General features: G+C 44.7%; 1 protein-coding gene and 1 pseudogene across 1 annotated transcript in view; one reads left to right on the top strand and one right to left on the bottom strand.

Annotated features, from left to right (window-relative positions):
• C2CD3 (C2 domain containing 3 centriole elongation regulator) overlaps positions 1–24,720 on the top strand; it is a 120,842-nt gene that overhangs the window by 72,225 nt on the left and 23,897 nt on the right. The window contains exons 25-30 of the mRNA XM_075546264.1: positions 2,740–2,878; positions 8,984–9,048; positions 10,904–11,109; positions 18,262–18,392; positions 21,340–21,501; positions 23,865–24,085. Of these exons, the coding sequence (XP_075402379.1) occupies positions 2,740–2,878; positions 8,984–9,048; positions 10,904–11,109; positions 18,262–18,392; positions 21,340–21,501; positions 23,865–24,085 (924 nt within the window). The remainder of the gene's footprint in view (positions 1–2,739; positions 2,879–8,983; positions 9,049–10,903; positions 11,110–18,261; positions 18,393–21,339; positions 21,502–23,864; positions 24,086–24,720) is intronic.
• On the bottom strand, positions 13,526–15,354 carry LOC142444283 (zinc finger CCCH domain-containing protein 15 pseudogene; annotated as a pseudogene).

The raw sequence follows: 24,720 nt of genomic DNA, 5'->3' as shown, positions 1-24,720 counted from the left end.
CTTTCTTCTTTTAATGTATAATCCTGAGGGTTATAGCATTTTGGAGCCGGGGGAAAGGCTGTAGAATATTTAGAGCCTCATACCCATGTACCATGTGGGAATGAGTTACTGGGCCTGAAGATTAAGAGGACATTTAACTCAGCTGGAAAAACAGTTCCTAAAGGTGGTGTTCTACCCCCCTGTTTGATGAGTAGCATCCGAGGGGGGAGGGCAGTCTTGAGAGCACTGTGGGTGGCCATTTAAGGTACAGTTATTGGTCTGGAGCAAAGGAGAGTGAATGAAACCAAAGACACAAAGAAATTAGTTGGGAAGACTGATGGCCTACCCAGACCACAGCCTCCTCTAGCCTGAGACCAGAAGAACCAGATGGTGCCAGGCCACCACGACCAACCCCTCTGACCAGAAATAAAGCAAAAGGTTCTGTTAAAATGGGAGGAAAATGTAGAACAAAACTTACATCCACTGGAATGATCGAGCCTGGAAGAAGCCCCAAACGATCGCCCTCAAAACACCCTTTTGACCTGGAACTGGAGCCATTTCCAGAGATCACCCTTCAGCCAAAATTGTAGACTGGCTTAGAAGATGGACAGTCACACCCATGAGGATCATGCTGCTTTGGACAGTCAGCAAAGCGGTACCAAAAGGACAGCATTTGCTCTGGAGCAGAAATGAGAGGGTGAGGAGGGCAGGGAAGCTGAAGGGATGAAAGAGGAAAGGCAGGCTGGAAATGAGGAGTGGCCAACACATCCTGGGGATCCCGCAACCATCAAGGAACACTTGGAACTCTTGGTGGCTGGGAAACCAGTTTGCTCTCTGCATTTGCACCTGAAGCACAATAAAATGTTGGAAAGGGGAGGCCTACAGACTCCACATTCTGTGACCAGTTGCTGTTGAATCAGTCCCAACTCAAGGCTACCCCTTGAGAGTCAGAGAACTGTCCCCCATAGATTTCTCAGGGACTCATTTTTCAGAGATGCATAACCAAATCTGGCCTCCCAGTTGTCTCTGGATGGAATTGAACCTCAACGTTTCAGTTAATGAGCCACATGTGCTAATTGTTGACACCACCTAGCTTGTTGGCACTCCCTATCTTATAAAGTGTCTCTTTTATCCAAGACTGGCTGTTGTTAATGTCCAGGGCTGTCCAGAAGAATTTTCTTCGATGGAAATGGTCTCTATCTGCATGGATATACGGGACCATGGCATTTTTCAATGAACTTTTGAAAGCCCTTTCATACTGTAAAATTGCCACTAGCTACATATAGCATTAAGTACTTGAAATGTAACCAAAGAATTGACATTTGCATATTATTTAATCTTAATTAAAGTTAAATAGCTGTGTGTGGCTAGCAGTTTATCTTATGCATACTTCAGATTATCTAATATCAAATAAACCACATTCATTTCATTTTGTTTTTGACATTTTATTATGGCTTGGGTGAAAGTTTTCAGAGCAAATTAGTTTTCCGTTCAGTAAGATGTGCACATTTTGTTTCATATTAGTTACAGACTCCTGTAATGGCTCCCTTCCCACCTCCTCTCTGGGGTCCCCATTTCCATCCCTTTCTGGTTTCTTCCAACCTTCTGAACTTTGTTTTTAGGCAAGTACTGCCCTTTTGATCTCCTTGATTATTCTAACTAGTGCACTCCTCATGAGTATTATTCATGTTATAGGTCTGCCAGTTGTTGAGTTGAAAGGTCATTTTATATTTTCATAAAGGAGATGTGACTGAACCTTCCACGTTGAAAATCTGATCTTGTAAAAATTAACCTTCGGCATTCTTATCAGCATATTGTTTGACCTGTGTGACCCTGCAGTCGTGGTAGTCAAGGCGATGGCTCAAAGGACGCACTTCTACAGCCAAAGTACTTGTGTGCTGATTCTCAGTTTCGCCATGGACTGATTATGACATTAGGAAGTTTACTCTCTGTGGATCCCAGTTTTCTCACCCACGCAAACTACCTGCTCCTTAGGACTGCTATAAGGAGTGCCGCTGGCAGGCGTTGAGTTCACTTCCACGCACAGCGGCCCCCTGACCCAGAGAAGCACTGCGCATTGGGTTTCCGAGCCTGTCGTCTTTCTAGGAGCACATCACTAGACCTCTTCCCCTCCGAGTAGCTGGCAGGTTAAAGCACCGGGTGTTCACATAGCAGCCAAATGCTTAACCATGGAACCAGCAGTAAGCGAACCTTGGTGTTTACATGAGTCCGTGTGGGTAAAGCACCTAAAACCTCAAGCTGGGCACACAGTAAGTGATGTGTAAATATTAAGTACCATTATTATTTCTGATCCTTATGGCATCTTACAGGTGGTGTAAGTAAAATGTGCCCCATTTTACAGTTAAGGAAGCTGTGGCCTAGATAGTCCTTTCCCAAGGTCGCACTAAATGCACATGACAGTGCTGATAATTGATCATCTGACGCGTAAGTCCAAGGCTCTGCAGCTCTGTCTTTTGCTCAGTCTAGCATTTCCCAGTGCCCCACAGTGCGCAGCAAGGAAGGAGCTCAAAAAGGTGTGAGTAGTTGCTTACATCGGGAGATATTTATGAACCGAGTCTTGGAAGGACAATTACAGTAGCAGAAAGGTCACGGGAAAGATTTCAGATACAAGGAATCGGTCTAGTACAGACCCAAAGGTAGGAAGGCTGGGAATGGGCCTGCGTGCACCTCTGCAGTGGGAGCTTCCGAGAGCTTTTTTTGCTAACCTGTGGTACAGACACTCCATTATGTTCCTTTCAGGAATCCCCTTGACGGAGCGGAAAGTCTCGGTACCCAGCTGTTGTGTATCCTTTGCAACAGCCGACGAGCCATCTCCTATATGCACCCAAGTGGTTGAAAACACAGATTCCCCCATCTGGAATTTTCAACAGCAGTCACGGTTTGTATTTAGTAACCTTCTGTCACCCTTCCAGAATCCTGCATCAGGATGGTGCAGGCCTGTGCAGTGTTTCATTCTGCTGTGCATAGGGCCAGTGTGGTTCGGAGCTAACTCGATTGCCAACAGCCACAAGACATAGTGACTGAGCAGTGCTCAGCAGTTGCTCGTGTTTTGTAATATGAAAGGCTGGTCTGAGTCACCCTCTAGAAATGCAATACATCAAAGAACAAAAAAACATAGCATTGTGTGCTCACCTCCCAGATATGGTTGCTGAAGACAAATGGGTGAATAAGCAAATGTGGTGAAGAAAGCTGATGGTTCCTGGCTATCAAAAGATACAGCGTCTGGGGTCTTGAAGGCTTGAAGGTAAACAAGAGGCCATCTAGCTCAGAAAAAACAAAGCCCAGATGGAAGAAGCACACCACTCTGGGCGATCACGAGGTGCCAATGGAATCAGTTATCAGGCATCAAAGAACAAAAAATCATATTGTGAATGAGGAGGAGTCCAGGAAGGGAACCCAAAGCCCATCTGTAGGCAACTGGACATCCTGTTACAGAAGGGTCGTGGAGAGGAGATGAGCCAGTCACGGTGCAGTGTAGCAATGATGAAACATACAACTTTCCTCTAGTTCCTAAATGCTTCCTCCCCACCCACTCTCATGATCCCAATTCTACCTTGCAAGTCTGGCTAGACCAGAGGATGTACACTGGTACAGATAGGAGCTAGAAACACAGGGAATCCAGGGCAGATGATCCCTTCAGGACCAGTGATGAGAGTGGTGATACTGGGAGGGTAGAGGGAGAATGGGTTGGAAAGTGGAAACCAATTACAAGGATCTACATGTGACCTTCTCCCTGGGGGATGGACAACAGAAAAGTGGGTGAAGGGAGACGTTGGACAGTGTAAGATAAGACAAAATAATAATTTATGAATTATCAAGGGAGGAAGGGGGGAAATGAGCTGATGCCAGGGGCTTACGTGGAGAACAAATGTTTTGAGAATGATGAGGGCAACAAATGTACAAATGTGCTTTACACAATTGATGTATGTATGGATTGTGATAAGAGTTGTATGAGTCCCAATATAATGATTTTTAAAATGCAATGAAAACTAAGGACTATGATGAAACAATCGTACTGCCATCAAGTGGATTCTGACTTCTCATAATCCTACATAAGGTTTCTAAGACTGTAAATCTGTACGTGAGCTGATAGCCTCATCTTCCTTCCACAAAGTGGCAGGAGGAGTCGAACAACTGACTTTGAAGTTAGCCATTCAATGCTTACATGACATTACCACCAGGTCTCTTAACTATGGTGAGCTCCTGGAAATTATATAATGCAGTACACAGCAGCGAGGTTACTTCACTGACATATCAAATATGTCCAAAAGACTGGACACCTGAAAGCTGAGTTCTAACTCTCAAGCGTGATTTGTTTATCCAGAACCTTACTTTTGTTTTTTTCCCCAATTTTTTAAAAATCATTTTATTGGGGGCTCCTACAACTGTTATCACAGTCCATACCCACATCCATCGTGTCAAGCACATCTGTACATTTGATGCCATCCTCATTCTCAAACATTTGCTTTCTACTTGAACCCTCCCCTCCCTGCACCCTTCTCCCTTATTAACCATTGATAATTTATAAATTTTTATTATTTTGTCATGTCTTACACTGTCCAGCGTCTCCCTTCACCCACTTTTCTGTTGTCCATCCCCCAGGGAGGGTGTTATATGGAGAGCCTTGTGATTGGTTCCCCCTTTCTACCCCACCTTCCCCTTCTCCTGATATCACCACTCTCATTATTGGTCCTGAGAGATTTAGCTGTCCTGGATTCCCTGTGTTTCCAGTTCTTATCTGTACCAGTGTACATCCTCTGGTCTAGCCAGATTTGTAAGGTAGAATTGGGATCATGAGAGAGGGTAGGGAGGAAGCATTTAGGAAGTAGGAGAAAGTTATATGTTTCATCATTGCTACACTGCACCCTGACTGTCTCGTCTCATCCTCACGACCCTTCCGTAAGGGGATGTCCAGTTGCCTACAGATGGACTTTGGGTCCCCACCCCGCATTCTCCCTCATTCTCAATGATATGATTTTTTGTTCTTTATTGCCTGATACCTCATCCCTTTGACACCTTGTGATCGCACAGGCTGGTGTGCTTCTTCCATGTGGGCTTTGTTGCTTCTGAGCTAGATGACCACTTGTTTATCTTCAAGCCTTTAAGACACCAGATGCTATAGCTTTTGATAGCCCGGCACCATCAGCTTTCTTTACCACATTTGCTTATGCACCCACTTTGTCTTCAGTGATCGTGTTGGGAAGGTGAGCATCATGGAATGCCCATTTTATAGAACAAAGTGTTCTCATTAAGGGAGTACTTGAGTGGAGGCCCAATGTCCCATCTCTACCCTAATACTAAACCTACAAATATATGCACATAGATCTATTTTCCCATCATCATATATATAAATATATATACATGCCTGTATTTAGACCTCCATAAATAACCTTTGCCTCCTAATTCTTTCCTCTATTCCCTTTATTTTCCTCTTGTCCCACTATCATGCTCAGCCTTCATTTGGGTTTCAGTAATTCCTCTCGGTTACATTGCCCTTGATCAAGCCCTGCCAGGCCTCCTACACCCTTCTCGCCATCGAGTTTGCATCAAAACCTAACTTTATAAACTTGGTGAGGGGATATTCCCAGTCTCCAAGGAGATTCATTTATTTTTATTCCGGTGGGTAAACTTTTTCTTGTTTTTGTTTTAAAATAGCAGTCTCAGGCAATAGTTGTTCTTTTGTGATTGACTTATTTTTGCCTCTGTAACATCCTCCCAGTTTATCCATGTTGTGAGATGGTTCTGGGATTCCTCTTGAGTTTTTATCCTTGCAAAATATTGTGTAGTGTGTGTGTAGCACTTCACTCTTTGCCCATTCATCTGTAGGTGGACACTTAGATTGTTCAGGGAGGTTATATAGTTTGTTGGTAGGGGCAGGTTGGACAAATAATGAATTATGATGCTGTTTACAATTTCATTGTCATAAAACTTTTATTTGATCTTCCTAGCAATCTTTTACGATTGATCATATTGTTGCATTTAGCAGGTGAGACAGCCAGGATCAAAGAGGTTAGGTGCATGTCCAAGGCCACTTAGCCAGTAATGGTAGATTGGAATCCAAAGGGGGGTCTTTTTGACTCCAGCTGGAATTCCGATCTCTGACACTGTACTCCATTCACTTCAGCATGCTACCTCTTGGTCTTGAAGCAAGTTCTCTTCAGTTCCCTAGTGGTGTTTAGGAAGAGATTTACGGAATTAAGTCTCTTATGTGCCCTGAATATCCATTTTGCTCACCTAGAGTAATGAGCCTTGGTTCAGCAGCTTTCCAGATACTTAATAGTAATTTAAAACTATGCAATTCACGTAATATACAATTGCTACAGTGCTCGGTGAATCCCTTCTTAACCTGGTATGAAAGTTGACCACTTCCTCATTTGGGTACCTTGCCTTGTGGCTTTGGAGTCAAGGAAACCAGGGTTTGACTCCCAGGCTGCCACTTAATGACTCTTGTGAGACCTTGACCAAATCACTTTACCTCTCTGAGACCAACTTGACCATCTATAAAATAGAGGCACCGATACTCAGGGCATAATCTTTTGTGAAAATTAAATATATATTAAAATTTGTCACCCTTTCAGGCCAAGATAGAAACACTGTTAATGTTCTCCCCCACCCACCCACCCATCTTTCTCATCATCTTCCCACCCCCTAGTGTAAGACTCCTGCTTATTCCAATAAGACTGTTCATTCCCTTGCACACTCCCTCCTCTGTCTGAGAGCAACAGAGTGAGTGGGGTGGAATTTCTGAGAGAATTTGGAAAAACACAGGATTGGATAAGCCTCTGTCCAAGCCTTAGCAAGTTACTTCTCTGAGCTGCCATCCTAGAGGTCATGACTATGAAGATGTAATGAAATGGTATTTGAGAGAGTGCTTTGAAAACGACAAGATCCAGGCCATGAGGATGATGGTCCCAATTAGAGCAGCCAGTCGACAGAGAGGACCACATGGCCGGCCTCACTATGAGACATGATGCCCCTCACTGACCCATATCCCCACAGGGACAACACCAGAGACACAGTGTGGGAATTGCACCCAATCTGATCCCACCACACCGAGGCAAAACACAGAGGGTGCAACAGAACAGCAAGGGAACAGAGCAGCGAGGTCCCCAAGAAATGCTAAAGGGTAGACTTTGGGGCCAGCGCGTGGTGCCCCAACAGACTGGACTGGAAAATACTCCTAAAGGCCAACAATCCTTGAAGAAACTACAAGCTTGCTTTCTTGTGTTTTGTTTTTTGTCATTGGTTTGTTGTTTTGTTGTATATTGTTGCTTGGTTTTGTCTTGTTTTTGTGCATGTTATTATCTCTGCAGGTCTGTCTAAATAAGATAGGCTGGATGAACCATCTGGAGGAGAAAACAACGGGACTGACAGTTCCAGGGGGACATGGGAGAGGGGAGGTGGGAGGAAAGGTAGTGGTGTTAACAAACCCAGGAACAAGGGAACAACAAGTGATCCAAAATCGGTGGTGAGGAGGGTGTGGGACGCCTGGTAGGCATGATGATCAAGAAGAATTGCTGAAACCCTGGTGGCGACTGAGCATGAGAGTGGGACAAGAGGAAAGTCCATGGAAATAGAGGAAAGCTGGGTAGCAAAGGGCATTTATAAAGGTCTAGATAAAAACATGTACATATGCAAATACATATATGAGGATGGTGAAATAGATCTATGTGCATATATTTATAGGTTTAGTATTAAGGTAGCAGAAGGACATTGGGTCTCCACTCAATACTCCCTCAATGCAAGAATACTTTCTTCTAATAAATTGGCATTCTATGATGCTCACCTTCCTGACACAACCGCTGAAGACAAAGTGAGTCAATAAGCAAAGCGGATGAATAAGAAAGCTGGTGGTTCCTGGCTATCAAAAGATACAGCGTCTGGGGTCTTAAAAGCTTTAAGGTAAACAAGCGGCCATCTAACTCAGAAGCAACAAAGTCCACATGGATGAAGCACACCAACCTGTGCGATCACGAGGTGTCGAAGGGATCAGGTATTAGGCATCATCAGAACAAAAAATCTTACCATAGTGAATGAGCGGGGGAGTGCAGAGTGGAGACCCAAAGCCCATTTGCAGGCCACTGGATATCCCCTTACAGAATCGTCTCGGGGAGGAGACGAAGCAGTCAGGGTGCGATGTAGCAACGATGAAAAATACAACTTTCCTCTACTTCCTAAATGCTTCCTCTCCCCTCCCATCCCCTACTATCATGACCCCAATTCTACCTTGCAAGTCTGGCTAGACCAGAGGATGTACACTGGTACAGATAGGAAGGAACTGGAAACAGGGAATTAAGGGAGGATGATCCCCTCAGGACCAGGGGTGTGAGTGGTGATAATGGGAGGGTAGAGGGAGAGTGGGTTGGAAAGAGGGAACCGATTACAATGATCTACATGTGACCTCCTCCCTGGGGGACGGACAACAGAAATGTGGCTGAAGGGAGATGTCGGACAGGGCAAGATATGACAAAATAATAATTTATAAATTATAAAGGGTTCATCAGGGAGGGGGTGGGAGGGAGGGGAAAAAATCAGCACCTGATGCCAGGGGCTTAAGTGGAGAGCAAATATTTTGAGAATGATGAGGGCAAAGAATGTACAGATGTGCTTTATACAGTTGATGTATGTATGGATTGTGATAAAAGAGTTGTATGAGCCCCTAATAAAAAGATTTTTTAAAAAAACTACAAGATCCTCTTCTGATCTAAGTCTTACACTGCAGGAACTTCCTAACAATTGATTTATCAACTTTTTTTTTCTCTTTTTTACACTATTTTATTGGAGGCTCTTACACCACTTTTCACCACCCATCCATCCATTGTGTCAAGCATTGTTTGTACATTGTTACCATCATCATTCTCAAAACATTTTCTTTCTACTTGAGCCCTTGGTATCAGCTCATTTCCCCCTCCCCCTCCCTCATGAACTCTTGATAATTTCTAATTTTTTTTTCATATCTTACACTGACCGTTTTTCTTAATAGGTTATCAAAAGAACTCCTTCTGGACCCACAACAGACCTTGGTCTTCAAAGTTTGGCATAAAGGAGGTATGAACGTTGTTCCATGAGTGTCTGTCTCATGAAATAAGCTCACATTTTGTTTACAATTGACCAACCCTCATCTTTTCTAAGCAACTTAAACCATGGCAGTGATGGAACACATAGGCAAGGGGGCTTCAAAAGTGTCATAGGAAAATTCCATTATTTCTTAATTCCCTTTCCCTGTGAACCTTTTAATGCCCCCCCCACCCACATGTACTAAAGGATAATCCCACAAAACACCATGTTCTTTCAACTCCTCTTACAGGATTTAAATTCTTAAGAGATCCTTTTGTTCATATCAGTGAAAGGAACCATAAGTTCAGCACGTCACACAGTGATTTCTGCCCCTTTGTACGATGGGATACCTTGTGTGGACTCTGGCTTAGTAACTAAGACCCACAAAGTTTCGACAGCCCTCAAGTCTAGAGTGTGATTATTTTAAGAGACTCCCCAGGAGGGAAGTGCTGACTTCATGGTCCTTGGCTGCCACTTTTTAAAAGGCAGAGTGCAGAAGTGTTAAGAATACAGACTCTGAAGCCAGACTCTCCAGATTCAGCAGTGTGACCTCAGATAAGTGACTTGACCTCTGTCCTTTGGTTTCATGTGGGGATAGTAATAGGACTACCCAACTGGACTGTGGAAGAATTCAATGAGTGCCTGCCTGACAGTAAATATCGTCTCAGATTTGAGTGGGGTTTTTTTGTCTTGGTTTGAGGTTGCTGCTTGGTTTTCGTTTTCATGTACTACAGTGTACTAAGCAGTGCAAACATGTGTAATCATGCAGGCTAGATATAATTAGTCCAATTTTATAGGAATACAAGCTGAGCGCCAAAGGAGTTGAGTAGCTTGACTACGGTCATAAACCTGCCTGTTAAGTTGTAGAACCAGCTTTCACTGTCTCAGTGCCTGTACTGGCAGTACTTTGCCATGGTTGTCAAGTTAGATAACTCAGAAGAAGAGGGGGGAGGAGAGAAGGGTATAACTAGGAAAATGTAAATCCCTTCATCTTTCCAAGAGTGGTGGTCTTTTAAGGGATATATTTCAAGATCCACTCCCTGAGGGAAATCACAGGGATAGGACGTCCCAGAGAGAAGAGCAGGGTTCCTGAGTTGAGAGGGGCTCTTCTGTCGGCCGTACCATTCTTCCCTATGTGGTGCAGCTACCACAGAACTCTAACGAGTGGATTGCTCTATTTGTGCTGTTTATGTTGTTTTAAGAGGATTTATTCTCTCTCAGTTTAGGTTAGGAGGTCAGAAGGTAGAATTCAGAGTGCCATCTCTAGAGAAAGACTCTCGCGCGCGCTCCCTCAACTCTGGGCGAAGGTGCTTGTCTGCTTCTTCAAACCCCATGCTGTCGAGTCGGTTCCAGCCCACAGTGACTGTACAGCAGGGAAGGCTGCCCTGTGGGCCTCTGAAACCGGCTTTACAGGAGTAGAAAGTCTCATCTTTCTCCCTCAGAGCAGCTGGTGGTTTCAAACTGCACACCTTTTGGTTAGCAGCCCAACACGTAACCACCACGCCACCATTCTCCTCTCTTCAGCTCTTTTATTTCATCTCCTTTATATCTCAAAAGGGATTGAGTCAAAATACCCTTTTCCACTAAACCTGCGTCATCAGTGTAACCAAACTAGCCAACTCAAATGGGATCAGAGCACCGGCATTGAGGTGGGATGTACAGCACATGCAGTGGGGACGTAAGTCAGTCCATGCCAGCGGCCGTGCAGAGAGGGACTTCATGACAGCCCAGACAGGCTCTCGTTTCCACCTCAGGTCTTCTTCCCTGGTCCTTCCTTCTGTGTACAGCCTCGAACCTCCGTGGGCATGCACAGCCACACAGCCCGTCTCTTCTCCTTTTCTCACAGATGAGGAAAGGGTGATTGGCTTTGCCTCAGTGGACCTCTCCCCACTTCTCTCCGGCTTCCAGTTTGTCTGCGGCTGGTACAACATCACAGACTTCGGGGGAGACTGCCAGGGGCAGATAAAAGTTGCCATCTCCCCTCTGGAGACTTTGATGCACTTCAAAGAAGAAAGGCAAGCACGACGTGGAGTGGAGACCCTCGGATCACTGGTATGTGTCCTACGTCACACGCCTGACCAATCGAATCTAGTGAACAAAACTAATGAGAAGACCTTTTCCACACATGTGGTGCTTGCTGTCTACACAGCACATTGTATATCTGTCTCATAACAACCTCAGGAAAAAGACTAGGCAGTATTCCTTTTTACTTGCTTATTTATATTGTCATAAAATATACATAACAATAAGTTTGCCATTTCATCATTCTTAAGTTTATATGAGTTCTTAGATTTAATTATATTCGCCACTTTCCATTTCTTTTCATTTGTTTTATTTTAAATTTTATTTCATCAGCACTTTCCATTTGTTTTGTTTTATTTTAAGCTTTATTTCAAATAACTATGCTTACAGAAACACACGCATAATGGTTAATAGAATGCAACATAAGTTTAACTCATCCTACATAATTTAGACCAAAGACTTGGTACATGGTTTAAGATTCAAAACAAAGCAGGGATTTGTGATCTGGTTTATTTTTTCATCCATTACAAGTACAAGTGGCTAAGAAGATCCTCCCTCAAATGTTGCACAGGCAGGCAGCAAGAACCAGGAGAAATTTACCTCTGGTTTGCTGCAGAAAAACACCTATGGCAGTGTAAGTTTAAAAAAAAATCGGTACAGCAATTTTTTTGCAGTTCCAATGGCAGCTCATAAAAAGTTCAGTAACTAATGAATGCAGGTTTAAGGGTGGAACCTGTCCACATAACACAAAGCCTCTTAAGAGAGTAAATCTACACACACCGCGATTTGGGTCATTCCTTGCCATCGAATTTAACACATCCTCTCAGTTCACCTTCTGAGGCCAACAAGGAAGCTGTCTGTAAATGTTCCTGATTTATACAGGAAGGAAACAGTGGAGCTCCATCCCCGCTCTTCAGTCCAGAACTGGTCGTGTACGACAGAGGCAGAGCACTTTCCATTCCTAAATGTCTTTTCATCACTCCAGATAGAAGCTCAATCCCCCGTAAGCAGTAGCTTCCATTCCCCACTCTCCCCAGCTCCTGGAACCACTAATAAGCTTGGCTGAATATATTTGCCTGTTTCAGGTATTTCATGTAAGGTGGGGATCGTGCAATGTTTACCCTTTGGTGTCTGACTGACTTCACTCAGGATAATGTTCTCCAGGTTCATCCATGCCACATTTTCCACAATGTGTACTATCCATTAATGAGAACCTGGATATATGAACAGTGCTGTGTACTCATATTTATGAGTACTGGTTTTTACTTTTGCTGGATATACATTACACCTAGTTGTAGACTCACTGAGCACGTGTTCATTCTGAGTCTAATTTTTATGTTGTTGTTATGGTTGTCTGGCTTTAAAGAACAGAAATTAATTTTTTCACAATTCTGGGAGCTTTGAGAGGGAAACTGCCATGCCTCTCTGCTATCTTCTGAGGGCTACCTGCTATCCTTGTCTTCTTTTGCTGCTTGTAGCTCTGTTTGCTTCCATCCTCACTTGGTGTCTTATCTTTCTGTGTATGTAACTGTTTTCTTTTTTATTGGGGGCTCCTACAGCTCTTATCACAATCTATACATCTATCCATTGTTTCAAACATATTTGTACATATGTTGCCATCATCATTTTCAAAACATTTTCTTTCTACTTGAGACCTTGATATCAGCTCCTTATTTCCCCTCCTCCTTCTCCCTCCCTTTTTCATTTGTTTTTAATAAACAAACAAACAAAAAACTTTAGAATGATTTGGATGAATGTTTACAGAGCAGATCAGCTTTCCGTTCAAGAATTCATGCTCATTTTTCTTCATGGCACTGGCTGAAATCCCCACGGTGTAACACCACTATTCCCACTTCCTCTGCCTCCTGTTTCCAGCCTTTCTTTCCTGTCCCTACCTTTCTGAGCTTTATCCCTGGGTAACTGCTGCCCTTTGGAGCTCCTATTGGCTGGTGTTAGTGCATCTTTCCCTGATGTTATTGTTCATCTTCTCAGCCTACCTATTGTTGGGCTAATGTTGAGCCATGGAAGTCAGTTCACGTCCAGGCATGAAGGGAATTTAAGGGCCATAGTCTTTTTTTTTTTCTTAAGGAAAGATGTTTTATATTGAGAGGTATCTTGTTCCTGGCAAGAACACTTGCCCAGTGAGAAACAAAAGTTGGAAAAGCAGCTACACTTCTACTTGGGTGGACAGTTATAACCATCGGTCATTTTCTCAAATGACCATTATATTTCAATTTATCACGAGCTACTTTGAACTTACTATGAGATGTAGTCAAAGTCAGGAGAGAAGACGTAGGGAGAACATTCCTGTTTGGGAGAGGGTTAGCCCTTCACAACCAGCGTGGGAAATAAACATTGGTTGAAGAATTCTGGGTGAAAAAAAATGAATGTAGTCAATTTCAACTCATGCTTAGCTGACTTCATTTGTTCATGAACTTGTTTGGTGTCACTCATGTAAATAAAGAGTGTTTAATTCTTCTCCTAGTTCATCCAAATCTTCCCCAGTGAAAAGACTTTCATCAACAGGTATAGCATCAATGGCTCCATTTCCCTGTGCCTCTCCTTCGTTATCCTCTTCCAAGTCACTTCTTTCCTCATTTTCTGCCCCACCTCCGGAAGCTTCACTTAGTTGGCTTTCATCCTTTTCTGAAGTATGTGTTCTGAATCTTTCAAGACTAGCTACGGTTACACCTGTTTCGTCTATGTCTCTTGGAATGTACAGGCTTAAATCTATGTCATTTACATTCACAGAAGCATCAACCTCATCAGGTGTAACGGGTATCATCTGCTTCTTCATCATCATCATCAGCTAGTTCAGGGCGGAATTCAAGCACCTCACGACCACTGATCACTAGCGCTTTCCCTGCTTTGAAGCCTGCTTTTCTTCTTTCCAGATCTTGCTCAAGTGTATCCATCCTTTTCCCCATGCAAGCTAAGATTCTAAAGCAGCGGGTCTCCCCCTTCCTAATCCCACAACCCTTTCACACAGCTCCGCGTGTGGGAACCACCATCCCCCACCATCACATTATTTTCATTGCTACTTTATCACTGTCATTTTGCTACTGTTATGAATCGGGCAACCCCTGTGAAAGGGTCATTCTAATCGGGCAACCCCTGTGAAAGGGTCATTCTACCCCCCCCCCAAAGGGATTGGGACCCACAGGTTGAGAACCGCTGTTCTAAACTGATATTGCTAACATTTGGACCTAGAGCAGAATGCTGTCAATGAGATCCTCTAATGAAATTTCATCTTCTTTCTTTTTATCTTTTTTCAACACAAATCCAGGGAGAAGTGCATGGTGACACATACACATACACTCCCTCCAGGGCATCCCCCAAACAGCTCCAAGGAAATGCTTGCACACTGTGCTTCTTGTCCACTACTTCTCCCAGTTTTTTCTCATTCCAAGTGCCCATGGGATCTTTTCGAGTTCTTCGTCTCTTGCATCAGTGTAAACACTTCACTTTGCACATTTTCTCTCCAGAGCCAGTCGTGGGAGAACTCACACTTGTCCCCTCTAGTGCACTGCCCTTGCTTGGAGAATGCACACACCACAGATTGGGGATCTACGCCGTTCTTATGTTTTGAGCAGCAACTGCAGGTTTGAATAGTTCAGTTCGCTCCTGGGATTCTTCTTGTCAGCTTTCTTCCATTTCTTTTCAGTGTCACTTTGTACTACCTGACGTGGATTTTCTTGACCAAATTTTTTTACCTTGATGAGTTACAGCCTTAGTAAACTTCTATTGTTTTGCTCTTTTCTTATTCTTTAGATCAAAAGTTCTGTCCTGACTTTGTTCCGTGTGATTTAATGACCTTTTCTTTCTTCTACTCCACTTTTTTGCTGCCCAGCCGAGCCTGTTTCTTGGGAGCATTGCAGAGACAGGTGGCACCGGCCAGAGTTAAGCACAGCTAGACACCGTCAAGCCCTCTGGCCCCGCGGCAGGAGTAGGGAGACCCGGGCCTCCAGCCAAGGACTATAGTCTTAGGGGTCCCATCAGTCTCTATCCGACCTTGTCTTTTCCGTCACTTTGAGTTTTGTTCCAATTTTCCCCCCATTCTTCCTGAGATCTCGTATTGTGGTCCCTTTCAGAGTGGCCAGTAAAGGTACTACCTAGTTCTTCTGGTCTCAGGGCCATAGAAGCTGAGGTATGTTTAACTTTGCAATGACTGGGCCATCTTTCATTGCCTTCGGCCACGCACAAGGGTTCCAGTTTCCTCACATTGCCACCAGTGTGCCTTTTCTTTTTCTTTCTTCTTATGTTCATTATGGCCATCTTTCCCATAGTGGGGCTGCAGGTTAGGCATCAGCCTGCCCACCAGAAGGTCTGTGGTTCAAGCCCACCAGATGCTCCTGGGGAGAAAGATGAGGCTTTCTGCTCCCATAAAAAAAATACAAAGTGGAGCTCATTGTGGCTTAGATTCAGGCTCCCTGACACTAATGTTGCAGCATCTTCGTGTGTTGTTGCCGCTCTGTGTGTTCTTGGATCCCTACTGTTGTTGAGAGCAGCAAAGAGCCAGCCATTGTGGTTGGAGTAGCTGAGATAAATGGGACAGTAAAAGAGGGGAGAGGAGGTTGGGAGGTCATGGGGATCAAGTCATATGTGGGGCCATGCTCTCCTTGGAAAACAATGTTTTGATTTTACTCTTAAGTGGTATGAAAAGCCATTGGGAAATTTTAGCAGAAGAGTACCATGAACTGACTTGAAAAGTAACAGGATCACTGTGTTTGTGTGGAAAATGGAGCAAAGCTCAAAAGTAGAAGGTAGTGACTGAGACTAGTATGGTAGCTGTGGAAGAGGTGAAAAGGTAAATTCTGCACATTATTCTAAAGTTAAAGCCAACATAACTCAGTGGAGAATATGAGGGATAGGGAAGGATGAAGGAAGATTTTGAACCTTGACTAAGGAATAGAGTGCCATGAACTAAATGAGAGAAGATTGTGCAGAGCATATTTATAGGTGGAGACCTAGTGCACAGATACGTTGAGATTGAGCTGCCCACTAGCATTCAAGTGAGGAACTCATGTAGGCAAGCCAAACCGAGGGCAGTGACATAGGTAGAGATGTAACTGTAGCGTCCTTAACAAGTTGGAACTGTTTATTAAGAATGGATGAAATCACAACATGAAAGGGAAGGTGGAGAGAGGAAGGGGGAACTGATCACAGTGATCTACCTATAATCCCCTCCCAGGGGGGTGGACAACATAAAAATGGGTAAAGGGAGACATACATCGGTCAGTATAAGACATGAAAAAATAATAAGTTATAAATTATCAAGGGTTTATGAAGGAGGGAGGGAGGGGGGAAATGAAAAGCTGATACCAAGGGCTCAAGTAGAAAAAGAATCCTAATAGTAACAAATGTACAAATGTGCTTGACACAATGGATGGATGGTGATAAGAGTTGTACGAGCCCCAATAAAATCATTTTTAATAAAAAGAAATCACAACGTGATTCTCAATAGAGAGGACTAAGATCTGAGGTACTCCAGAGAGCAGAGGTGAGGGAGATGGTCAGGAAGCACCACATGAGACCGTAAAAGAGCAGTTAGTAAGATGGAAGGCAATGCCGTGGCCTGGAAACTGACGAGCAAGTGACCAGTTGTGCCATTCTGCTAATGCTAATGCCAGAGACTGAGGGCAACTCTTGGATTTCCGAACAAGGTGTTCCCGGTGACCTTGGCTGGCAGTGATAGAGGAGATGAAGAGTGGTAGCCGTGAGTCCAAAGAGAATGGTATTCATGCCCACCAGAGGAGCTACCATGTTAACAAGGCAGTCACGAGTGTTAGCAAGTGGGGGGAATTGGAACCCCCTCACACAGTGCTGGTGGGAAAGCAGAATGGTGCAGCCACCCTGGAGAACACTCTGGGGGCTCCTGAGAAACTTGCAGCAGCGTGGGTTACCATGTGCCCCAGCAGTGCCACCCCTCGACACTTACCAACAGAAATAAACCCTAAAGCTGTATCCTTAATTCCCAAATATCCGCCCCACTGGTGAATACGTTAAAATGTCGTGTAACCGTAGAAGGGAAGAACATTTGGCGGTTAAAAAAAAAGAAGTGCTGGCATGTTCTACAACATGGATGAGCCTTGGAAACAGTGTGCTGAATTACAGAAGCCAGACACAGGAGGTGACATATCATATGGTTTCGTTTATATGAAATGTCACAAATAGTCAAATCCAGAGAGAGTAGATTGGCGGCTGCCAGAGCTGAGAGGAGGAGAAATGGAAGTGCCTGCCAGTGGGTCCAGGGTTCCTCTTTAGGTTGATGAACGGGTTCAGGAATTAGATCTCGGTGATGGTTCACAACTCTGAATACGCGAGGGGTGTTCACAAAGTTCATGGAGAAATGCAATGAAAGATAACGGAATTTTGAAGCTCACTCATCTAAAAGCCCCTAACCTGTATGATTTGGCTGAATAATTGTATTATATATGACTAATAATCTCAATTTTCAAAGAACAAATTAGTTACAGATAAAATTTGGAACTAAAACAATAAAATGTGGGGCTGTATCTATTGAACTTTTAAGACTGTTGAATTGAAATCCATTGGTCTGTCTTTAAAAAAAGAATGAAAGATAATAAGAAAATGAAAATGGTAAGTATCAACAGCTGTTTCAAGAAGTTTAACTCTGAGCGAGAGGGAGAGTTTTCATGCTCCCCACTGCCCGGAGACGGTAGCTTCATCAAGTTTTGTTCCTGTCTCCATCACACGTGCCTGGCCAAGACGTGGCCACAGACTGGGCATCAGTAAATAGTGAGTGAACACATGAAGAGCTCGGCGATCTCTCTATGGAAAGGTCTTTTCTTCAGCACGACTCTGATTGTGGGAAAAGAAATGGCACAACTAGCTTATCCTCATAAGTAAAATGTAGGATGTCCCATTCACCAGTTCACAGATCAACTGGGGCGGGGGGCGGGAGTTGCATTTTAAAAAGCAAGCTAATGGTATCTGTAAAACAAGCATAACTGCCTGCTTCACAAGATTATTACTGCAAGGCTAAATGAGAAAATGCTTGCAAGTTGCGTAACATGATGTTCCACAGGTCAAGAACAGTCAGCAAATAATATTTATACACAAAGTAAATGGTTTTTATTTACAAAAGTTCTTATTTATACCCTGTTTTGTTCCCAAAAATTTATGGTAACAAGTGTACCATTTTTCTCATCACTTTGACAGATTCCAAAATACAGCCCCTTTGCCTTCCCTGCCTCTGATGTGTATGCATTACCCAGCTACATTGCACGACTAGCCCCCGAACAACCTACCTACACCTCTTCAAAGGAACTTGACTCTTCCTGTCCTGGAAGGTGAGTGATTTCTGGATGATGAGAAAAATGAGGCCCAGGAGCACACGTGGTGTGAACTAGCTTGTCTTCCCTTTTTCTTGGTTCCTTTGGTAAAGGAAGAAACAAGATGTTGCTCTGTCACACCCCTTGTGTTCCCAGGATTCTCTGAAAACAAGATTTTATTTGTAAGATAGTAACCTAAACCTGTTCTGCTATCAAAAGTATCACTTCAGAGCAAGGGACACTTCTGTCTTATCCTCAGAGACTCCTAGCCTTTGTCCCTGAAATTAGTCAGTAGCATTTTAAGAAACAAAGCATCATCTTTCCCCTCCCAAAGCCGTGTGCCAAGTTATTTTGCAAAAACATAACTGGGCCCTCCCTTCCCTAAGCCAGCCTTGGACGTCCATATGGTCTGGGCAGGAACATGCATTTCCATCTTGTCAAAGTGCAAGATCAGAAAATGAGATTGCATCTCTCTACCCCTGCTCCCTTCTAGGCCCTCATGTCCTTGGGGAGCCTCCTGGTCCCCCACCCCCACCCGGAGTCTGTTTCATGTCTTTCTCTTCACCCTGGGGTTAAGGCAAAGGATCTTTCCCCACAGCAGTTCATTCCTGGGAGCCACTCTGCACTGTTTCAACACTTAAGGCCAGTTTCAGTCTTCTAGCTTTCTACCTCTCACTTCACAAAGGGACCCTGCATCCTTTCCTGTATGTGCCCTTTCTTTGCTTCTTTGGGGAAACAACTTGATTTTCCCCTTAATCCCTGAGCAGTTATCTTTGTGCAAGTTTTCTGCCCCAGAAAGCCTGTTCCTTTTGCCCAGAGAGCCTCCTACTTGTTAACATTTCCTGGGTGTGCTGTAAACAACTGGATTTGATACTTTTTGTCTGGTCTTAGGGATGCAGCCTGCCTGTGATTGGTATGCACCTTGCAGGAACTGGGCAACAGGTTATGCAGATGAAGTGCTTATAGACTATTAAATGAAATGTCTGTAGCCTACAATGCAAATAATATGACTATGGCCTACTGAGAGGGGATTGGTCAGTTTGTGGTTTGGGGAGAATCCTACCTTGAAACTGACAAGGAGTGTGTGGTTATAAGCACCCAAACACACCGAAGTTTCAGAGCTAGATAGAAGCAGAAGGAAGAAAGCAAAGCGGGAAGACAAGGAATATCTTAAGAAGAATTGTAACACAGGTCAAACAAGGCCTGTAACACTGAAACAACAGCCACACACACACGAAACAATGACCAAACTCAGTCATCGAGTCCTTGTAGGACATAGTAGAACTGCTGCGCTGGGTTTCCGAGACTAACGCTTTCTTACATGGAGAGGCTGGTGGGCTTGAAATGCTGACCTTGCAGATTGTAGCCGAATGCATAACCACTACACCCCAGGGCTCCTTGTAACACTAGGCAACTGCAGGTCCAGATGGGGCCCAGTGGTAGTCAGTGGTGGCAGATGTCAGGGCCAAGAGGAGTTTGTTCTCAAGGGGCTGATACCGAAGCCATACATGACTTGAGTAAAACCACAGTAATGTTTTCAAGAGTCATCCATGTTGTAGCATATATCAGGATTTCATTGTTTTATGACTGGCAAAAAGGAAAAATTGCTGAGATCAAATCCTCAGGCATTTGAGATGTATTCTGTAGATTAAAAACCGTACTCCTTGGTGATGGGAATGTGGCGTGGTACAGCGCTGTGCTAAACATTCTTGGCAGTTCCTCATAAAGTTCAACATGGGTTACCGTGTGACCCAGCACTTCCGCTTCTAGTTATAGAACCGAGGGAGAGGAAAACGTCTGTCCACACAGAATGGTGTGCATCAATCTTTATAGCAGCTCTACTCGTTAGTGAGGAAAGCAGACACAGTCCAAGTGTTCATTAACTGCTGGATGGATGAATGATTTTTAAATAGCTTATCCATACAGTTGAACATTATTCACCATAAAGAAAAAGGAAGTCCTCATCTGTGTTGCTGCACGGATAAGCCTTGAAAACATTATGCTAAGAACCTAGTGTATGATTTCATTTATCTGAAGCATCCCAAGCAGACAAGTGTCTAGCGGCAGAGGCGCTGTGGTGGCGGGCACAGTGGTCAGTGTGTGGCTGGGCCCCAGACCAGAAATAAGTAGCAGCTGCTGCATGACGGTCACGGGGGAAACTGTTCCCCTCTCTGAATCAGAGTGGACTCCACGCCATGGGTTTCGTAAGGGTTTGGGGTTTTAATAGAGACAGAAAATACTGTAGCGGTTGCCTCGAGCTGGGAGGGCAGGAAGGAAATAGGGAGTGGCTGCTGCTGGGTGCTTCATTTCTTCATGAAGTACAGAACATGTTTAAAATGGGTTGTGGTGGTAGCTGCACAACTCTGAACATTACAAAACACACAACAACATTTAAATGTGCCCCTTAGATGGGTGACCATACAGTAATATATCACAGTAGAGGGAGGATCCCTGGTGACGTACTGGGTCCTTGTTGGACTGCTAACCTCAAGATCAGCAGTTTGAAATCGCCCGCACGCCAAGGGAGAAAAATGAGGCTTTCTACTCCCATAAAGAGAGAGTGTCTGAGAAACCCCACAGAAGCAGTTCTAAAGTGAAGTTGTTTCTTTCTCTAAGAGAAAGAAAGGAAAGGCTGCTGGAATCAGTGATGTGAAATTGATTGTGAGGGAACGGAGGAGAAGCCGTGGTGGAAAGGAGAAATGAGGAGGAACGAGGTCAGTACATGCTGATCGGTTGGAACAGTGCCTGGCACGTGCTAAGGACCCCGCGGAGACTGCCGTCCTGTTTTAGAAAGATTACTCTGGCTGTCGTATGGAGAATGGGTCCGTGTGGGGTGAGAGACTTGAGATTGGTTTAATCCAAGCAAGAATGGATGGAGACCAAAACTGTGGCATATCATTTCAGGGGGGCAACCTGTTGACTGCCACAGGAAGACTTTATTTTGCCTCCATTTTTTCCTGGACAGAACTGGAACCTTGAGGAGCCAGGCCTCGCGTCATGAAGAGCATGTGCAGAATATCCGTCGATTTCATGAGTCCCTGCACCGGGGAGACGCAGCCCAGACAAGTGATGACAGAGCGACCCCGCTATCCTTGTCCTCCAACACCTCCCTCCTGACTTCTCTCAGGTGAGGCCCTCTGCACGAGTTGAGTGGGCAGTGGGGAGCTCGGGTGGCCTGGCTGCCAACCAGGGTTAACAGTTCGAACCCACCTGTCACTCCAAGGGAGAGAGAAGAGGCTTTCTGCTTTCAGCCTTGGGAACCCTAAGAAGCAGTTCTGTTCTACCCCATGGGATCGTTAGGGGTCAGAGTTGAATCTGGCAGTAGGAGTATATTTAGATATGCCACTGCCATGGGAGGCTTAGCAGGGGCTCTCGGGCAAGTTAGGGCATGAGCCTCACAGAACTTCTCATAGACAATCAACTGGTGGGGGTGGGGCTCTCCTTGCAGAGGGCTCTGTCGCTGGTTCTGTAAGTATAGGACCTGAGGAGGTTCACCGAAACTCCATCTAGGCTCACATCCACTTGACAGCCATCCAGCAGTGTGCATCACAATCACCTGGAGGGCTTATTGAAACTGATTGTCCCTGAAAATCCACATTTCTAACAAGTGCCCAGGTGATGCTGATGCTCCTCATCCTGGGCTCAGGCTTTGGGACCCACTGCTCTCACGGAATTGTCTACCAAACGAGATGAAACAAGATCGCCTCGTTTTCATTGCTTCCTGTGGTGTACAGACCCACCTGGGCCCCATCCTATGAGGCCTGAAGGAGAAGTAGTAACTGTTTCACAAGCGGGAGTATTGCAGCTCGGTGTTTATAGTTGATGTGCCCAGGTGCTATCTCCATGCCTCTGACAAGGCCGGTGGGTTTGCATATTTTTCAAAATAGAGCCAATTGGCATGTGCCTACAGCAGGTGTTTGTCCATGTGGCATAACCAGGATACACATTTGTGGTTCGATAAAGAGCCATGGCTTTCACTGATAGAATCAGTATCCGCTTTGCCCTGTTATTCAATTTGGATTTGACTCTGAGACCCACAAGAGGGGAGAAGACTGAGTTCACTTCACAGGTTTTCCGTGTTTATGCTGTGCAATTGTACTAGGCACATTGAATGAAATAGAGGAGCCTCAGGTCCTCTATTTGCAGGTGCTCACGGTCTAGTTAGGGGAACGGAGCCAGCCCTTCGTGAGAAAAGTAGGGGTTCATCTAAGATAGGAGGTTTGATGGAGATGCCAAGAGTGAAGGAGTGTGAGGGAGAAGTGGCCCAGTGATTTGGGATGATAGACTTTTTAAAAGGAGAAGTAGGAGCTACACCTTAAAAGGTGAATGGAATGGGGACAGAGCAGCGGGTGGCTCCAGCAGGAGCAGAGATGTGAGGCAGGGGTGAACCCTCTGAGCCTTAAAAAAACCTCATTGTCATGACAGTAAGTAACTCCATTCCGACTCACAACGACTTACAGCCCAGTACTCTCCTGGAGAAAGCGTAGGACTTAGAGTCCCAAATTCGAAGGATCTACACACTGCCATTTACCCTGCACACATCATTTGATGTCTCTGAATTGGAAGTTCTTTGTTTATACAATGATAATTACTGATTTCATCTTGGGAACCCTGTGTAGTAGTTATGAATTGGATTGCTAACTGCAAGGTCAGTAATTTAAAACTACCAGTCATTCCTTGGGAGAAAGACTGGGCTTTTCTACTCCTGCAAAGAAGCACAGCCTTGGACACCCACATGGGCATGTCTTCCCTGTTCCGTACAGGGCCTAAGGGAGTCAACGTTGGGGGGTTGGGATTTCATCTGTTTGGCCGAGGATTGAACAAGATCATGTATATGAAGCATAAAATGTGTAACTGAAGGCGGTAGTGTCATTGGAGAGCGAAAAGAAAAAATTAGCCCCATTAAACGCTTATGTCCACTTATCCATTCAGTTATTCTGTCCAAACACCACTAGGTACAGGAGCTGCAAAGGAACCCACCCAAAGCCCACCGTGTCCCAGGGGAAACCAGTTAGAAACTAACAAGAGATGCGAGTGAAGAGTAGATGAAGAAGCTGAAGCACAGGAGGGCCCCTCAGCCTGTTTCGAGGGTGAGGGAGGCTTTGGCTCAAAGCAGCCACATGCTTGAAGGATCAGGAATAGCGACAAGGTAGAAAAGGACGCTGTTATTCTAGAAGCGGGACCTCCTCCTGTCAGCATAGGAGAGTGAAGTCTGGAAATGCTGATGGAAACGGCCCCCTAAAGGTGGTGGCATTTTTGCTGGACATCACAAGAGGACCCCGTTAGCTAGACAGAGTGAGGGAGTTGTTCCTCACAGCAGGTTGTGGGCGGAAGTGTGAAGTGATACTTGGTGGGTTGGAGATAGGTTCTGGGATTATTGGGCCACTGAGAGTTATTAAAATCCTGGCTCCAGTAGTGTCAGAGAACATTAAAGAGATTTATGACCCGGTGATTGGTCCTTTTGTGCTCTTTCCCGCTCTTTTCTTACAGGAGGAACCTGAGTGAGCTAGATCAGATTCAGCAGTACTTCAGCCAGAAGCTCACCAAACCTTTCCTGCCCCTCGGCCCTCCGACACATCCCACCGTCTTGCAGGGCCAGGAGAGCCATAGGGACCATCCTGGACTAGGAGCCAGGAGCCTGGACCCTGAGAGCCAGTGCATCCTGGAGAAATCAAATAACCTGGTATCGCAAGTCAGCTCCTTAATCACAGGTATGCCTCAGGACCCTTCTTGCTGAGAGCCTTAGATGCCCGTTTAAAAAGCAGATGGATGTCTGCCCTCAGACAAGCGCCTGCGACACATGGATGCCTTCCACCATCTTCCCTCTAACCGAAGGGGCACAGTACAGGAAGAGCACTCAATGGAGTCCCTGGGTCCCTGCTGGGTTTCTGGCATAGACTTGCTAAAACTTGAAAAACTTGGAATGTGCCCTTTTGCTGCTTGAGCTTCGTTTTTTCCGATCAAAAAAGGAAAGGGAGAGTTATGAGTGGTTCCTCAGTATCAGAGTGTTTAAAAAGTCAACTACAACTATATTTAAAATACTTCTCGGCAGAACCCAGAAATCTGCACTGATTTTGAATATTAGTAGTCCCACATCCACTCCTTGACAAGCACCTTAGGTCAGTGGTTCTCATTTTGGTTGAATGTTGGAATTATTTAGGAAGCTTGTTAAAATCCGATACCCATGCTGTATCAAAGATCATTGTATCAAAGATCATTGCATCAGGATCTCTGGGCATGGGCCCTAAGCATCACTGTCTGTTTAATATTGCCCACAAAATCTGATGTGGAACCAAGGCTAAAGCTACTCTGGAACAAGTAGTTCCCAAATTTGTCTAAGAATAAG

This window comes from Tenrec ecaudatus, chromosome 4 (assembly GCF_050624435.1).
Source record: "Tenrec ecaudatus isolate mTenEca1 chromosome 4, mTenEca1.hap1, whole genome shotgun sequence".
NCBI classification, from domain to species: domain Eukaryota; kingdom Metazoa; phylum Chordata; class Mammalia; order Afrosoricida; family Tenrecidae; genus Tenrec; species Tenrec ecaudatus.
Note: the sequence above shows the minus strand (reverse complement) of the source record. Positions and strands in the feature narration are given on the sequence as shown.